The 19,320-nt window shown below is 31.0% G+C and overlaps 3 protein-coding genes across 3 annotated transcripts; 1 reads left to right on the top strand and 2 right to left on the bottom strand.

Annotated features, from left to right (window-relative positions):
* LOC113518202 (hydroxymethylglutaryl-CoA lyase, mitochondrial) lies at nt 1-6,791 on the bottom strand. The gene is made up of 6 exons (XM_026903006.3): nt 6,633-6,791; nt 4,944-5,089; nt 3,882-4,005; nt 3,378-3,590; nt 2,377-2,565; nt 1-647 (listed from the first exon to the last, which is right to left on the bottom strand). Exons 1-6 carry the CDS (start codon nt 6,696-6,698, stop codon nt 372-374), a joined length of 1,014 nt encoding a protein of 337 aa, XP_026758807.1. The 5' UTR covers nt 6,699-6,791; the 3' UTR covers nt 1-371.
* Nucleotides 6,792-8,111: 1,320 nt separating this feature from the next.
* LOC113518203 (protein KRTCAP2 homolog) lies at nt 8,112-9,508 on the top strand. Its single transcript, XM_026903007.3, has 4 exons — nt 8,112-8,268; nt 8,337-8,491; nt 9,087-9,214; nt 9,355-9,508. Exons 1-4 carry the CDS (start codon nt 8,265-8,267, stop codon nt 9,461-9,463), a joined length of 396 nt encoding a protein of 131 aa, XP_026758808.1. The 5' UTR covers nt 8,112-8,264; the 3' UTR covers nt 9,464-9,508.
* Nucleotides 9,509-9,586: 78 nt separating this feature from the next.
* Nucleotides 9,587-13,102, bottom strand: LOC113518315 (rab11 family-interacting protein 2). The gene has a single exon (XM_026903179.3). The coding sequence runs from the start codon at nt 12,966-12,968 to the stop codon at nt 11,541-11,543; it is 1,428 nt and encodes a 475-aa protein (XP_026758980.1). The 5' UTR covers nt 12,969-13,102; the 3' UTR covers nt 9,587-11,540.
* Between the last annotated feature and the right edge of the window lie 6,218 nt (nt 13,103-19,320).

The raw sequence follows: 19,320 nt of genomic DNA, 5'->3' as shown, positions 1-19,320 counted from the left end.
TTTAAAAATATAAATTTTATTTGTATAAAAACAGGCACATGTAGAATACATATTTATAAAACTATATGTAGGTATATGTACTCACCTTTGTATTGCTTTGTTTACAAGTAGAGAATTTACATTCTGAGGGCCTACCATGAAATATTTTCGGAAAATTTGGGGCGAATGAAATAGAAATTTGATGTTAAAATTACATAATACATGCCGTTTAAAATTATTAAAAATGTTAAAATATCGTTCCTCTGGACTATTAGGATAAGATTTATGATCAACGAAACGTTAAGCTCCATTTACTGGGTCCATTTCGTTACGAACAAAACACGAAATTGAGCTAGAAAATTCGGAATTTCATTTCATGGTAGACCACTAGATTAATTAACGTCGCAAGCCGCTACTTTTACAATATCATTGTGACTTTTGAACCTATCTCCTAAGGCCCTATTTACTTTAGATTCTGTTGGTTTGCCCAAAAAATTTGAAATGTATCGACCCGTCTCGATGAGTTGTACTAAATCGATGTTTGTATTGACTCCCAGACCATACAGGAAGTAGACTAGATCCTCTGTGGCTAAGTTGCCACTCGCCCCGCGTGCATATGGACATCCGCCGAGGCCAGAGATCGAAGAGTCGACCGTCTTGATACCAAACTGTAAAAAACGGTTTGATAAATATGTGTCTCGATGACGTAATTTCAAGAATAATGGGTGTGTTGCTATGACACAACCAAACACAGTTATTAGTTCAGCTGTTCATAAAGATTATACATATTTTGAAATATATGGACAACAACAGTATATTGTCGCGAGATAAGGCACATGATATGAACTTTATCATGCTAATAATAAATAGTGTTTCATATTGTTGACACTTGACAATTTGATAAATGTTGTTCTAGAAGTTTATTAAAGCGACTTATTGGAGATATATAATATGTTTATACTTAAAACTTATTTAGAGTTTTATGAAATTGGCATTAGCAAAAAGAAGGAGGTCCCCAATTCTGATTTATTTCTGTTACGCGATTACCTCGCCAATTGTAAAACAATTTTCACATTTATTTTTGCATTTTATAGGGTTTACTCCCTTGTTGGTTTCTATATAATTATGTGACGGTTGAACCTGCCGTTTTTTTTCAAAACAAAAGAAAAAAAAATTGTAATGGCTACCATAAACGCTACGGTCCACCGGAGAGGGGTACGGACGGTCTACCTGTGCAGGTATGCCCGCGCAGGTAAAACGGACCGTGTGTGGGAATAGACCTGTGCAGTTTTTTTAACCTGTGCAGGCGACCGGCACAAGATCGAAAATCAATTCTTTTGAGTGACACTCTGATTTTCGATCTTATTGTGAAATATTCACAATAATTTGAAAAAAAGACCAGCAATTCCAATGGTAAAAATATTAATGTGACATCAAAACGGTAAAATGCAAAAGAATAATTAAAAACGTTTCAAAATCGGAAGATAATGCGTAATATAATAGCATGCTAAAACTTAACGCGTAGTATACACAAAAAAGATTAACTGAGAGAGTCCTATAGCACAATAAAACGTGAAAAATTTTTAGTGATAATGTTTAAAGGCAATTTTACATTATTTTACCCTCAGACCGCGTATTTTTTTTTTCACAACAATAAAACGCTTTGACAAATAATAGCAGTACGAGTATATAGCCATCTAGCGAGATGCTGAGCAATGATATTAATCTATCAAAACAAAAATCGCGGTATAACAACGTCAATAAACATAAAAAATGCGAGCACATCGAAATCGCGGGATGCATAAAATTTAACTAGCAGATACGCGGATACTTCTCAAAGATTGACTGTAAGAGATCCTTCTATGGGATAAGTTCGTCGTTGTATATTATATCTTACAATGTGTCCAATGTAAATTATGTATAATAAAGATTATACAATACAATACAATATTTTGAAGATAGTTTGTGATCCTATTTAAATGAAAAGGTATTATTGAAATATGAATTTCGATTTGAACTTTTTATAGTCAGCAAAAGTGAATTTGCTTTTAATAAATGGGTCTTATTTTAAAAATAAGAAATAAAAAAATACAGTGGAACATAAAACCTCCTCCTTTTTTTAATTCGGTTAAAAAGGCTATATGGCAGGCTATAAGAAAATATATTGCCGTGTGGTCCCGCCATAGAATGGGCTACCCCTTTCTTCTTTGTCTCAAGGTCACTAAGAGCATTTAATGGTCGAGGGATGAAGGAAACTCTTCCTCTTAAATTATTACCGAAGCCTAACTGCGGTTGTCAACCCGCCTGTCAAGCGTAGCAACTACTGGTAAATCTTCTAAGATTTATATATTATGGATAGTACCTCTACGTAAGAATATAAAAACTTGTAATAGATACCTCCAAACCAGCTAACAAATTAGACAATCCTTGGCCGTACGTATCGTGGAAGTGTAGAGCAAGCTTGTCCGGTGATGCCACTTGCAAAACTTCACGTAATAGACGCTGGATAGAGCCGGCCGTGCCGACCCCTATTGTGTCACCGAGCGACACTTCGTAGCATCCCATATCCAGTAGCTCTTCTGTTATCTGAATATAATATTCTCATTATTAATTACGGTGTCAGCCCAGTAAGAACTTAACTGCGGTCCAGGATTTCAAATATTGAATCCTGGCAAGAATCTCTGAGTTATTGATTTGAAATGATAGTTATTCGCTTCATGCATCGGATGGCATGTAAACCGTTATTTGGTATGCCATATCAAAGATCTTTTTGTACCACAAAGACAGCCTATAAATTTTTGATAAGTACCAGAGGTCTAACTACTATTAGTAGAAGTAGTATATATTACCAATTAGCTCTATCCCGTGGCTTCACCCGCGTGAATCAATATAGTATTCTATGTGTTAAAATAGGATATAACCTACCTGTGGACCAAATGTCGTTCATGACTGTTCAGTAGTTTTTGCGTGAAAGAGCAACAAATATCCATCCATTCATTGTTACAAACTTTCGTATTTTTAATATTAATTAAGAGATAAGAGTAGGTGATCCCACGAGAATTAAAACAGATGAAGATTCAGAATTTTGGCTAAAATATAACTGCCTTAAATTTGTTGGATTAGCTTTTCAGTTTTGGTAAACCATTAGAGGTAATACGTTAATTGCTCCGTGAAGCGAATAGGGTACAGATTGGGATGCATTCAATAAATTTAAACATATTTAGATATATTTCCGCACCTAGATTTTACTCGTTTGGTACATCTTCGAAAGTAATGTTACATTAAAGAAAAAGTGAATGGATTCTACGAACTCTGTGTTTCTGAAGAAGAATAACAGGAGAATGGTACAATAATATGATGCTGATACAATAAAAATGTATGTTTGTATGCACAGATACCTTGGCAATAACTTTTGGGCTGATTGGTCCATCATATGGGCAACCCACAACACACGACACATAGCCCCTAACTCTTAGACCATCCCGTACAGCTTGAACAGCAACTTCTTTGAACCGTTGTAAGCTTTCTTTAACTGAACAGTTTAAATTCTTCTGAGAGAATCCTTCTGAGCCAGCAGGGAATATTGCCACTTCTTCTACATTACATTCTTTCTGCAGAATGAGTATTTTCATATTTATATTATGATATATGATATATAAATTCTAATACAAGACTGAATAATAAAGTTCTAAAATTTATTATGATAATTCCAGATTGGAGTTGTATTCCCTTTAAAGAAATAAAAAGTCTCATTTTAAAAATAAAAATAAGAAAAATTATAGATGATGACAATGAATATGCAATAAATTAATAAATAAAGAAAATCTACACCAATCACATTCAACAAAGGTAAGGCAATGATGATGTCGATGATTTATGTACAACAGAAGAAAATATCTTACAGCAATGTAATAGCCTTTAAGATTTGGAACTGGAACTGGGTAATTGACGCCAGGCACTCTTTTGAGATTCTTCATTACATCTACACTATCACTCATTTGTTTTATCCATTTTGGGCTAACAAAGCTATTGTAAAAATATTACTTTTTAATATTTATTTTTATACAATATTTTGTTTAGAATCATAAATCCTTTTAAATAAGTTAAATATTTTCACTAATTTTGGTGATGTTTACTGAAATTATACCTAATGTTTACTCTGGGATAATTATGTGTTTGCTTTATTCTGTATATAAAATTAATATTAATTAATATCAACTTAAGTATGATCTTAAATTTTAATGATTGTAGATTATTAAAAATAAATGTTCCATTCGGAACTAATCTAGAATACAATGTGTCACGTGTTTTATATATAATATGTTGTAAAAGGTGAGTTAGGGAACACAGCACTATACAGCACACAAGACTTAAATCAAGCTGCCTGCTCATAGTGATAAAAATTTTTGTTATATTAAAAAAGATGTCAATTGTCAGAGTTATTTTGATTTAAAATCTAAACTACTGGAGTGATTTAGATAAAATTTCTATAGGACTAATCTAAAATTTCAGATAAAGCAAGAATTGTCTAAATTGATTTATAAGTGACAGAGTTGTGAGGTAACAAATATTAAAAAAATAATATAACTGAAATATGATAATAATATACAAGTGAAAACCTCCTTTTTTGAATTCGGCAGAATTTTTTTGTGAAACTTCCATTGGCAAACAAGCTGACAGCCCACCTGATGGAAACTGGTAACTGTCATTTATAGACATGAGCAGTACCATGGACATAACAGAGTATACTGTTTCACCCATAATACCCCATGCGTTGCCATTCCTGTCGACTCAGGTGTTATTTCTCTGTACTCTGTAAATTCACTGCCAATAGAATAATAATCTTCTTCCCTTAGTCTACTTAGATATTAATGGGTTGTAGAGGAAGTCTTCTTTCCTATTTATTATTTTATTACAAATATAGTTTGTGAGTCAGTTTAGTTTGTGAGTGACATATGCAAGACCTTGTAGATTCTATATCTTTTATACCAGCTGCTGCAAGTCTGTTGATTAGTTCAAGTTTAATATCTGTTGGCACAAATTTAGATTCATTCTGAAGTCCATCTCTTGGCCCAACTTCATAAATTCGGATTTCAGATGCCACTTTACTCTGAAATAAGGAAATAAAAATTTTAAGTACAGTTATTATTAATATTTTTATTTTTTAAAAGATCTAAGAAAAGCCAAAAAGCTACAGTATCACTAATATTTTGGTTTCACTAACTTACAAACTGTACAGAGTATTGGTTGTGGTTGTTAAATTTTTATTATTATTAATCTAAAATGTTATGGGACAACTGCGAAATGAGCATTGTGCTGAAGTTTTCTCTAAGGACTATTGTTTGTCATTTTTTAAAATAGAAGAAATTTTGATACACATGTTTCTTCAAGGTCACTAGATTGTATGTTTGTTTGTTAATTTTATATATTTAAGTGCCAAAAATATATTGTTTTTTATTTTCCCAACTAATAAAATCAAGTCTTTAAGGACCCAGTGTATAATTAAACCTTAGTCACTAGATTCTTTTTGATTATCCCTTAAGGGATCTAGCATGAAGGTAGATTGACTTAAATTAAGTAGGTTTTCTGTATTAATAAATAAATAAATGTAACAATGAGTCATTTGTCCAAACCATTACTAAAATTATAATTAATTATAATAGATTTTTTTTTATACAATGTAGAATGGCAAACAAGCTGACTGCCCACTTGATGGAAAGTGGTAACCGTCGCCTATAGACATGAGTAGTACCATGGACATAACAGAGTATACTGTTTCACCCATGATACCCCCATGCGTTGCCATTCCTGAGGACTCAGATGTTATTCCTCTGTACCCAGTAAATTCACGCCATATCATACCCATCAAACCGAAACACAGATATGCAAACACAACTGCTTTACGGTAGAAACACGAATGGGACAGAGGTACCCAAGCAATCTACTTTTGTACAAAGTCTCCCTCTGGTTCTTTGTTAACCCTAAGAACCAATATGAACAAAATTTCTAATAGGTCTAAATTATTTTATATTAGTTTATGGTCTATAGAACAGTCATTTGAGTTAATCCTAATAATTTTGTTATGGTGATAGGAATGGTGTGGTACGGGGCTAATAGAAGGATGAACCCTAAATAAATTAGGACAACAGCCAGGAGATAGAAGTGAGTTTGTTTATAACATTTGACGCTTCACAGCTCAAGCAATCATCATGAAAAGTGGTATACACATACTATATGGGATGGAGGACATAGGCTACTATTATCATAATCAATCGATACCTATATTATATGTAGATGAAGTTACAGGTAAAAGGTAGTGGGGTCTGGGTTCTTGGGGCATTACATCTCTATATTTTTCTCTAAAATTAAAATTTCTATTTGATATCACAGCAATATCTTTATTGTAAGGACCATTATGAACTATTTTTCTAACACATTTAAATAAAAATTATTATAATTTTAGTTCATGATGATCCATAAAATATCTATTCATTTTGAGAAATTATCTAATTAAAATAAGAGAATAACTTTCGTCGGTAGGGCAATCAGGGAAATGGGGCATCAGAATTAGCTCTGATATATAAAAACAAAAAAAAAATTTAGTTGTTGAGAACTGTACTGTGCAACTGATAGTCATTTAGAACTAAACTTACCACATTTCGGAGCATATAAGGTCTTGATATAGCTTTAATACATTTATATTTTGCAAAAGAATACATATTTAAAAATTATATTAGTGTTCGACAATCATAAATATACATGCTTTAATTGCATTAGAAACTGTATTTTAAAAATACTTATCAAGAACGTAGTGATGGAGAACGTATGAGTGGTTGTAAGCTCAGTACCTATTATACTTATCATTATTCAAATATGTTCATGTATGTAAATAAATACTTAAATACCTACATATTATAACTAAACATTCGTGTTCAATTGTCTTATCATTTAATACTTAGGTACCTGATAAGACAGTCAAATATTATATTTTGTACGTTTTAGGATATTGCGGATGACAACAGCTAAAATTTTAGTAAATTAAAAAAAAAAAATCTGCCTTGAGTTAGATCTTTACAGTTAAAGTTTAATTGATCATCATCATTCATAATTGAATAAATATTTAGTTAAATTTATCAGAGTTCAGTAATTTTTTCACTGTAAAATTTAATAAGCTATCATATACATCATACTATAATGTGTATAGTATAGGAGTGGTGGAAATGTCATAAAATACCATAGATAAAAATAATTTTTAATATTTAAACTTCATACTGTAAAATGGGCTGAATAGAAACTAAAGCGATTTTTACACATCAATTCTTCATTTAGTTACGTCCGTTGTCATTATTTACGCATTCTAAGTATCTACGGTTGTTTAAACTACATGATTAAATATTAGTAGTTAATTATTTCTAACAAAATGTATGTATAAAATGTATGTACGTATGTATAAATCTATTTATACTGGATTCAGGGTGACTTGGAACAGAAGCAGGGTAAAGAGGGAAAAAGACAGAGTTATCAAAATGTATATATGAACAATAAATAATCTTTATTTAACAATAAATATATATAGATTTATAGACAATTTGCTTTTTTAAACTGGATTCATTTACCAGAAGGATTGTTTTTGTTTGGAAGGTAGTATTATTATAAGGTGCGTAAGATAAGGTACTGTTATAAATAGATTTTTTTTCATGTTTGGCAGATTTGATAAACTGTGCTTATGTGTATTTGTCTGTAAGAGTGTTTAATATATGAAATTAAGAAGTGTTAGAAATAGGTTTATTTTTGTACAACTATAAACTAGTGAACGGTTGTAATTTTAAAAGATATATTTTTTTTTTAATTCAGTCGACATACATCAGAAACAATCTTTGCTTTCTATATAACTTTATACTTTCTACATAAACTGTGTCGAATATATAATCTAGTAATATAAAATTTGTTATTGTCAAATAAATGACATATCAAACATTTTTTGCCTTCATTCATTTCCTACTACGAATTGGGAAAAAAGTCATGTCCTCTTTTTGGTAATAATATTAGCATAAGAAGAAAAGAGGTAACCATATAATTTATTGTTTATATTTCATCATTCCCTTTATGTATTTCCTTGTTCTTAGGTTCTTAGATTTAATCTATGACTCCTCCAAATGGCGTTTTACTGTCAACTGTCACTGCTGTAATTGCTATAGGTCAAATGTCATTATTCATTTGAAATCTATTTTTTTTGTCTCTATTTAATTCTTATCCTAAAATTCGAATTTAAAATACAAACAATAATGGGTAAAGTATTTACTTTGTATGTCAATTTATTTTTTGAGAATTTATATGTAACAGTTATTTTGTTTCAGCTGTCAACAGTGCCACATCTTTCATATTATCGTCAATTCTAGCACTTTTGATATTTTCCGGCATGCAAATGTACAAACCGCTCATAGTTAAATCGCCCCTTACAATAATATTTGGCGGTTACTTGGGTTCAGTTATGTTTATGTTCTTTGTCACCGTATCCTTTTTGACATACAAATTTTTTTTTATTCAGGTCTATAAAACAATTTCGGTGATTATACTTTAGTCCTGTAAGCTATTAAAAATATGTTGATTAATTCAACACTGGTTTTCAAGATATATCAACTATTAAGTTAGTAGATCTGTGACAGTCCTTTTTTAATGGATGATAATGGAATGGTAACCCGCTTGTGCTACAGGTGTAAATTACACTGGTGTGGCACTAATGAGGCATGATTGGTGAGGATGAAAAGGCAGGTCAGTTAGCCCATTGTGACAAATTCAATAATAAATTAGTCACGGTTTCCAGGGGGAATTGTATGTCGACTTGATAGGGCATATTGCTAGTAATAGGGTTGCTAATCCACATTAATAACAATCCTTTTTTGTCCGATCTGTGACAGTTATAGAAATATTAAAAGAGCTTTGGGAATGGGAACATGGCTGAAAAATGCTTGAGGGTGTTGAGGGGTGCCAGTATGAGCACCTCAGGAGCAAAATAAATTATTTTGATTATATGAACAGGTCTATAGTTCTTATATTATTGTTTTAAAATCTAAAATGTATACTTTTCCTTAATATCTGGACTACAGGCAGTTGGTAACTTAGAGGCCACTTTGTTTGGCAAGAACTTCCAACTGAAGTTGCCAGAGATTATATTGTCTATGGCTGTAGCCTTGGTTGCTTCTGGCATGGTACACAGAATATGCTTCACTACATGGTAATTATTTAAGTCCTATTTTTAGTGAAATAGTAGTTTTTGTATAGTTTTTTAATAGGAAAATCTTCATAAAATGTTGATATATCTGTTATAGAAGTCAGAAGATGCAGTTATAGTATTAAAATTTATTTTCATTTCAGTTTGATATTTTCAATAATCACCATTTACTATATGAACAAGTTGTCACAAAAGACTTATGCTGCAAATGCACCTGCTCCAGTTCCAGTCAAAAGCCGACGTCACAAATAAATTTTATAAAATTTCATATATTCCACAATAAATTTTTATATTTTATCAATATGTTTTATTAGCTAATTATAACTGAATAAAATTATAATTTAAAAATTCATGTCAGTAATTAAAAATGCAATATTTTATAAAATACTGTTTATTAAACAAGTAAGGTACAGGAAGTTTAGTTTATAAGAAAACTAAAAGACTTGCATGCCTTTAAAAAGATCCATTAAAATGTAAGTACTATTATACTATAAACATACTGTTCTCTTAACTTTTAGGAAGTAAACTAATAGACTTAAGAGTTGGTAGTTTATACCTTTACATCTATAAAAATAAATAATTTTTAGTTTTAAGTTGACTAAAAATATAATATCTTTAGTATATAGAATTTCATTATCTATCCTTATCTCTTATCATTTCTTAGTGAATTATAAATTAAATAGTAGATGTAGGTAAAATTCATAAATTTATTTTTTACCAGTGTCATCTAAAAATTTATATTTCTAAATTATAACATTACAACCTACTTTGTTCTCTACCTTTGAACATCGATATTATATCTATTAAAATAAAGATATAACAGAGGTGTACATAACAATCATATACTGTGATATTACTGATAGTGGGCTGATTTTACTATGTAACATCATTTTTGTCCCAATACTATAACACTGTTAAATAGTATGAAAACAATATCTTCTGAACCCTGTGATAAAATTATAAATAGGAATATTTAACAGTACTTATTATCTGATATTGCACATTGCATATAATTGTAATAAACATAAAGTTATTAACTTTTTTGCACTAATTATTTATTATAGGTATAAATCCAAAAGCTATTCTAATATAAATAATATTTTTCAATAATTTATAACCATTGAATTTCTTTTTTTATGGTTTGATGTGTAGGGATATATCAACATTTATAATTCTGCTGACAGTTAAATCAAATGTAAACTTTTTATATAATTTGCTACATAATTTATATGTATATAAATTGAGATTTACTAAATATGGTATCCAACTCCTTTGTATTCTATTATATAATATAAGGGCATAGAATATCAAAAAAGACCATAGCTTATTGAATATATGAGTCACATCATATGACACCTGTAGCTTAAATGTTATCACATGCTGTTTACCAATTTGTATTTTGCTTTGCAATGACATACATACATCTAGCTGTTATGTCTAATTTCATGTGACAAATTACTAAAAAATATATGACACCCACATTTTTTAAATACAAAGATAAAGATAAAAAGAAATGTATTTATCTTCTGAATGAATTTCACTTTCAACTCAATTTGGATATTTTTATTAAGTTTCCATAATATGATGTGGTACAAAGTTTGGCACATATAAATTTTTATATTTAAAAGTAACAAATGTTAGCTACATATTCCATAAATATGGATGGATGTTCAATTACTCTCTACAATAATTTGTACAAATAGAAATATATAAATGTTAATTAAACATGCTAGAAAGCCTAAAACTTCAAAATCAATTTGCATTAGTTATATCATTCTTTTTAACCAATTTTTATCACAGATACATACATAAGGCACAAATTTCAGAATGTTAAAACAAGGTTGTTAGGTAATAGTGTGGTGAAAGTATATCAATAATATATAAATATTAGTTTGACTTTCCACTACTTTCTCACTGGTCTTGTTAGATTATGCCATTGTAAATGGGCAATGAAGAAAGAAAATTTAATAATCAAAATAACTCAATGTTTAAAAAATATATTAATTTATTGTTAGTGTTCATATTCAATGATACTGAATTAAATATGCCTGAAACTTTGTCTGCATGAATTCCAGACAGTGTCTTAAACATTGAGCTGAAATTTAACTAAGTTATTTCTATGCCAAATATCTTATTCGATTCTAAATCTATTAATGTTGCCCCTGTTATGAGCACTATAGGTCAGGCACAAAAATCTTCTATTTACATTGCATAACATATAAACTAACAAATTTCCCAAATGTTGAAGATCATGCCAAATTAACTTTTAGAATGTATTATGTCATGTTTTGAAAGAGGGTTATGTAATATTTGTACCCATTCAAATACATTACTTATTTCTTATGTGCATGCTGTTATTTCTAACATATGGATTTTGTAGAATTCTAGGTGTTGTCTCCATCACCCTGAGTAAAAGTTCATCTAAATAATTTTCTAAATCTTTGTTTTTCTTTTTTTCAATTTCTGCATCCTTTTGTAAATTATATATAAGAACAATCAGATCTTCTCGTGACTTACCATCAAATTGCTTTATCACAGACTTAGGGATGCTATTGTATGCAGGGTTTATAGAATCCTCTTCAACAATATTTTCTTCACCAACTATAATACGCTCTTCTAACAATTTCTTTGCTTTATTATTGCCACCAAATTTTTTGAAGAATTTAGGACTTGGTTTTTCTTTCAATGAACTTGGACTATCAAGTTTATTATTCCTCTCTAAACTTGATGACTTTTCTCTCTCTATAGTGGTTTGGCTGTTGGATTTTGGACGTGAGTATAATTTCTGAGACCATTCATCATTTTTATCAATTAATTGTGTTGGTGCCTGTGGTGGTGTGAATGTGTCAAGACTTAGTCGGACTGGTTTTTGTGGTACTGATTTGTCAGAATTTGCCAAGTTGCTGCTTGTTGATCTTCTCAAAAACTCTCCACCTCCCAAGTTTTCTAATGAAGCATTGATTGGTGAAGGAGTGTATTTATGGCCTCTAGGCAGTGTGTGAACATTAAGTGAACTTGCAGAGCTCTTATGAGATAGATCATCAAAAGCAAATTCATCTTCATCTTCACTAATAACACCAGGGTCTGCTTCTTCAGATAGTCTTTTGGGAGTGGAGTGATCTGGTGTGGAAATTGTAGAGTTCTTAAGATTTCCAATACTCCCACTAAGAGAGGATGAGTCACTCTTTTTATCCTTCTTATTCAAATTTATTTTGGAGCCAAGGTTCTTGGCAAATTTTTTCAGACCTTTACGTTTTTCAATACTACCAATACTCATAAGACTACCACCAACATTTTGAGCGATGCTAGATAAGGATGACTTATGTTTTTCTTTCTTGCTTAGATCATTGAGGCTTCCTTCTTTTACGGTAAAACTGATTTTCACTTCTAATTCACCTCTTTTCTTGTCGTTTTCTTTACCTGGTTTACCCTGTAGAGTGTACCAACGGTTTCTCGGCCGCTCGTAAACATCGAGGTCTTTTAACGGAATCGATACTTGACCTAATAAATGGTCCTTAACTAGATCTTCATCCCACACTTTCAAAACAATTTCAGCAGTATTTCCGTGTGTTGGAATGCGTAGTTCACATTCCTCTAACCATTCGACATTTTCAGTAGCTTTGTGTTTGACAGAAGTTTGGAATTTTTCCTTACCGAGGGCGATAGTCACAAAACACTTATTTGTACCGTTTTTGCCTTTAATTAAAAGTCCACGAGCCTTTTGTACGGTTACTTGCACGTGAGTTGGGTCCCACATTGTGAATATTTGATCGTATTTAAATATTATTATTAGCCTAAGCACTGAGAAAAACAAAAAATGAAGCTTTTTATCCACCTAAATAAAATACAATAAGATGAGCTGTCGTCTAGTCCAACCACTGTCAGTGATAGTGTTGCCAGGTTGTATGATTGAACTAATTACGTTTCTTTGCCTAGTTTTATTCATTTTAAAATATTATTGTTTCAATTTTAATATAATACCTATTAAAAATTATTTAATATACTCACGACTGTAATCTATGATGGAGTAGTCAAAGGCTTTTTGTGTACTTATTGAAATATGGACATGGCCAGTTGGCATTGCCTATAATTTGTTGAACATATACCTAAGAATACAATGTGAGAAGACTTCGTTAAAATAAATTTAGGGGTAGGAGGCAAACGTACATTAATTTAGTATTATACATTAGATTAAGGCCCTTTCTCATCTACTTATACGCATATAAAATATCATAAAATTAGTTTTTAAATTTGGTTGTGTAAAAATCTTTAATTACTTTCATAATAACAAAATTTATATATAGTTTCTATTATGCATTAGAGGCCAATTAATATATAGAAATTTACATTTAATTTTGTTGTTGATTTGTCATTTAGTGTGTATTTTAAATAAATAGTAAAATAATTATAAAGCAAAACATTCATATCGAATATAAAATTTTCAAGGTATTAATTTTTATTTATATTTTATACAACGAAACAAAAATTTTTATGAAATAAAAAAACCATTTAAAAAGTCTTAAAACATGTTGTTGTAAAATTTTTATTTTAATTGTTTTGAAAGTGTGGGATGAAAATCTTGTAAAGGACCACTTATTAGGTCGATTATCAATTCCGTTAAAGGACCTCGATGTTTACGAGCGGCCGAGAAATTGTTGGTACACTGTACAGAGTAAACCAGGTAAAGAAAACTACAAAAAAAGAGGCGAATTAGAAGGGAAGATGAGGTTTAGCATGAAAGAACGAACAATGATCTAAGAAAGAAAGATATTTTTTTTGTGAAATATAAATCTTGTGTAATAATATTTTAGTGAACCATATTACAAATAATGTAAGAAAGTTAGCATCTGGCAACATTATAATCATAGACTATATTTTATAATATTTTTGTGTTTTACCGGCTGGAAGCACATTCTTTTTATTGCGTTCATAGCAAAAACGTATTTTAATGGATGATAATGGAATAGTAAATAGTGCTATCAGTACACGCAGGTGGAGCACCAGTGAATGTTGATAGGCGAGGATGAAACCAAGTCAGTTAGCCTATTGTGATGGATTCAACAATTTTTATTTATAGTTTGCAAAAGGAACCGCGTGAAGGTCAATTTCAGAGGATATATTGCTAGCAGTGGGGTTTAATATCCCCTTTTCTAATAGTAACTTTTTCTCTAATATAGATGTGTAATAGATAGGTACGTAGGTCTTTTTTAATAGGTGAGAATGGAATAGTAACCTCGTCTGCGCTATCGGTATACGCTGGTGGGGCACCAGCGTGGCATCAGGGATAGATGATAGGTAGGTAAGGATGAAAGTATTGTGGCGATTTCAAAAGAATTAACTACGATGGTTTTCACGGGGTACCATGTAGAGATCGAACTGATAGGATATATTGTTAGCAATGGGGTTGTTACTACCAATTTCTTTCCCTCCAGATTCTTAGGGCATTCTAATAAATAATACAAGAGATGAATGATACTATAGAAATCTGTTGTACGTATTTTATTGGTTAAGATTATTTTTATTTCATAGAGATAATTTTTTTTATTTTTATATATTTAACATCTAAACAGATTCCTAGTATATGTAATTAAAAGTTCGTTAATTGATTGTTTTTTTTTTTTATTTATATTTCCTCCTCATAAACCTGTGCCCAACAGTTAAACATCAATAAGCTACTTCTTAGTAGCAAGGAGGACAACAAATATTGCTTTAGATTTTTTGTTTATATGGGTGACACCTTTACGTTATGAAGTTTAACTTACACCTTTGTTACATATTACATTGTCCAATTAACAAAGTACAGATTTTTCACGATCCTAACACTATAGTATCCCGTATAGAAATTGTAAAATCAGAATAAAAAGATATTTTGCAGTGAAGTCTTTTTAAAACATATGTAAGTACATATTTAGTAGGTATCATTAGAATAAGGGCAGTTATCCATATATATAAGTCACTGATGTGGTTTTTATAGGTTTTGGAAAACTGCCTTCTGTGATGAGATTAAATTTATATATATATATGTTTGGTATTCATTGTCTATTTTTATATAATATAAAGAATATAAGTATATTTTTTTTATGACAGTTTGTGCCAAAATAAAATAAATAAAAACAAATGGACTTTTTTTTGATGGGTGAAAATGGTATGGTAACCCCGCAATTTTTTTTAGAGAGGAACACCCTAGATGACTAGCGTTATGAAATATACTTTAGAAAAAAAAGCGCGGGAAACGTTTAAAAAAGCGGGAGTGTTTTTTGATCTTCTTTAAATTAATTTTATTTTTATTATATAAGGATTAGTCTTTTTTATATATTGTGTATTAGATTGTATATTTTGTAGTAATAGTGTTTGTTGCTGTAAATATTGGTAAGTAAATTACCTATATTAACATTATGGATCCACCTATAGACCCTGGGGGGACAACCCCCCAGGTGTCTGCAAATATAACTATTCCATTCAATAATAGTTTTGATATATTGGGTGAATCTAGTATGGACACAGATGGTTCTAGCGTTGCAAGTTCTAAACGTAAGCGAGTACGTGGTGAACGTCGCATTTGCAAACATTGCAATAAAAAACGAAGGAGGCACACCAAGGGTCTTGAATCTAAAATTAAAGATAGTGATTGTCAATGTATTGAAGATGAGAATCAAACTCAAGTATCAATACCAGTTGTAAACAATACCGAGTCTGTTAAACCTGCTTCTCCACCCAGTACTTTAAGCAGAACTTTGTACAATGCCGAGGATATAGCACCTTATGTCGTTCATGTACAAAAAAATGAAACACATCCTAATGATAACACTACATTACATCCTATTGCATTTGGTCGCTTTTTACACACTAATAAGATAAATAATATAGTGAATGGTAGCCTCAAAAGAATAGGAAGAAACCGTTTATCGCTTTCTTTCTCAAATTTTGAAAATGCAAATGCATTTTTAAATAATAGTAACTTAGAGACACATAATTTTAAGGCATTTATACCTTCTTTCCATGTAACCCGTATGGGAATTGTGAGGGGTATTCCTAAAGATTGGACAGAAGAGGAAGTAATCCAAAATATATCAGTACCGATAGGTTGTGGGAAAATTCTAAAAACCAGAAGAATAAAGAAAAAGACAATTAATGAAGGACAACCAAGTTTTATTAATACTGAAACCATTGTTATCACTTTTGATGGACAAATATTGCCAAAAAGAGTATTTATGTTTTACACATCATTAACTGTAGATTTGTACATTTACCCTACTATCCAATGCTATAACTGCTGTAGGTTCGGACATGTCAAGATGCAGTGTCGTTCAAATCCTCGGTGTTATAAATGCAGGCAAAATCATACAGGTGATAAATGTGAAGTAGATGAGGAAAATGTTTCTTGTATCTTGTGTAATGGTTCTCATTCAGCAATTAGTAAAAAATGTCCTGAATATGCACGTCAGAAAGCCATTAAAGAAACAATGGCCCATAGTTGTGTTTCTTATGCTGAAGCATCAAAATTTCATCCTCCAACTTCTAAACTATATTCAGATGTATTAACATCATCATCTCCTTCCAATAAATCTCATTTTCAATCTTCTTTCCTTAAAGAGAAATCATCATTACCACATATACAATCATCATATAAAAAAACAGTTACACTTAAACCACGCTCTCCTCAAAAAATACAACAAGGATATGATCGTTCTGCCCATAAAGCCATAGTTAAGGAATATAATATTCCTGCTCCCTCTAATGGTTGTGCATTATCATCAAATAATATTGACAATAATCAATCCATCATTGATATTATTCTCATGCTTATTAAAGTGTTATCGCAATCAAAAATGATACAAACAACTTTACCACCGTCCAACGATGCCATGTACAATGTATTTTCTCAATTATTAACTTCTCACAATGGATTACAAAGTCCAAATAATTCAGTGGAACTGTCGTAGCATAACAAACAAGAAATCAGACTTATTTTATTTGATTAATAAATATAATCCTTTTATAATAGCTCTCAAGAGACTTGGTTAAAGCCAGGATATCCTTTTAGGATTTCAGGCTTTACAAGTCTCCGTGATGATAGAGCTGACGGATATGGCGGTGTTGCCATATTGGTCAAAAACTCCCTTCTTTTTCTTCTTTTTCGCTTCCTGTATATAGCGGCATTAATGCAGCTGCTATAATTATAAATGGTATCTGTTTTGTTACTTTATATATTCCTGATCCTACATGCCAAATATATTCACAACTAGAACAATTATTTTCAATTTTACCTAAACCTTTTCTCGTAATGGGCGATTTTAATGCTCAACACCAATCGTGGGGCAGTTCTACTTCTAATTTTTATGGTGGAAAACTCCTGACGATAATTGACACTTACAACTTATGTATTATTAACTCAGATGTACCAACACGTAGAACTGCACCGAATGAAGGGTTTAGTGCTCCTGACATTTCAATATGTTCTTCTGATTTAGCTTCTTCACTGTCGTGGTATCCTCATTCCTCTACTTTCGGAAGCGATCACTTTCCCCTCATTCTTTCTTTTCCAATTTCCATTCCTTCAAGTCGAAAGAGTGGTCCTCGACTTAAATATAATTTATCAAATGTAGACTGGAATATTTACAAACAATATTTAGATAATAAAATATCGGAGTTACCTATTGTTTATCATGGAAATGAACATCAATGTTGTAATGACTTGATAATTAATATGAAGGAGGTTGCTGATTTATTATTTCCTGTTAAAAATAGTGCTTCAGGGAAAATTCCCTCCCACCTTGGTGGGACAAAGATTGTACGGAAGCAATTAAAAATCGTAAAGAGGCTGAAAAAAATTATAATAATTACATGACATCAGAAAATTTTGAAATTTACACCGCAGTTTCACGTTCTACTCGAAAACTACTGAAAAAAAAGAAATTGGAAGGTTGGAGAAGATTTTGTTCTTCTATCTGTCCAGAAGTTAATTCATCAGTCGTTTGGAATAATATTAAAAGATTCAGATCTGCCTTTAGTGATCATACATCACGTTCTGCACTCGATTTAACTTTAGCGAATAAATTTTTAGATCGTCTTGCTCCTAGTTATGTGCCGGAATGCCTTTACAATATTTCTCTATCCGTCTCTGACGAATTATTCGAACTTGACTCTCCTTTTACTCTTGTAGAACTTAAAGGTGTTCTAGCTTGTATTAAAGACTCTGCACCGGGAGAAGACGGTATACCGTATTCCTTTTTTAAAAATGCTAGCGATGCGACATTAATTTACTTTTTAAATATAATTAATTCCATAATTATTTTGGGAAATATACCTACTTCATGGAAGTCTCAGATTATTATACCATTTCTAAAGCCTCATAAACCACCTTCTGAACCATCTTCATACCGTCCTGTTGCACTTTCCTCTGTCTTACTAAAGCTAGCTGAACATTTAGTGAAGAACCGTCTAGAATGGTTTTTAGAAAGTAATAACTTACTATCCCCGAACCAGTTTGGTTTTAGGAAAGGTAAGAGCACCTTAGATAATGTGAGCATTCTTATTTCAGATATTCATATAGCTTTCTCACAAAATTTGTCAATCCTCTCAGCCTTTTTAGATATAAATTCTGCCTATGATAATGTAATAATTTCTATTTTAAAAACTAAATTACAAGCTTTAAATGTACCGGTAATGCTTTCTAATTTCATTATTAATATTTTATCAGAAAGAACAATATATATGAATTTAGATGAAGATACCAAATTATCTAGAACAGTATGGAAAGGCCTTCCACAAGGATCTGTTCTCAGTCCAATCTTATTTAACATATACACATACGATCTAGAATTGTTCCTTGATAAATCCGTCAAAATTTTACAATATGCTGATGATCTTTATTATATTTTATTGCGAAGTCCATAGAATCTGCTTCTGACAAATTATCTGATTCATTAGATTTGTTAAAAACGTGGTTAGATGCAAATGGTCTTAATCTTTCTGTAACCAAGAGTAGTGTAGTTTTGTTTTCAAGAATGAGATCACCGCAACAAATTAAGGTGCTTTATGATAACTCATACATTCCTATAAAGACTGAAATTAAATTTTTAGGTATCGTGCTAGATAATAAATTAACA

Source organism: Galleria mellonella, unplaced genomic scaffold (genome assembly GCF_026898425.1).
Source record: "Galleria mellonella isolate WM207_F2 unplaced genomic scaffold, CSIRO_AGI_GalMel_v1 utg132, whole genome shotgun sequence".
Taxonomy (NCBI): domain Eukaryota; kingdom Metazoa; phylum Arthropoda; class Insecta; order Lepidoptera; family Pyralidae; genus Galleria; species Galleria mellonella.
Note: the sequence above shows the minus strand (reverse complement) of the source record. Positions and strands in the feature narration are given on the sequence as shown.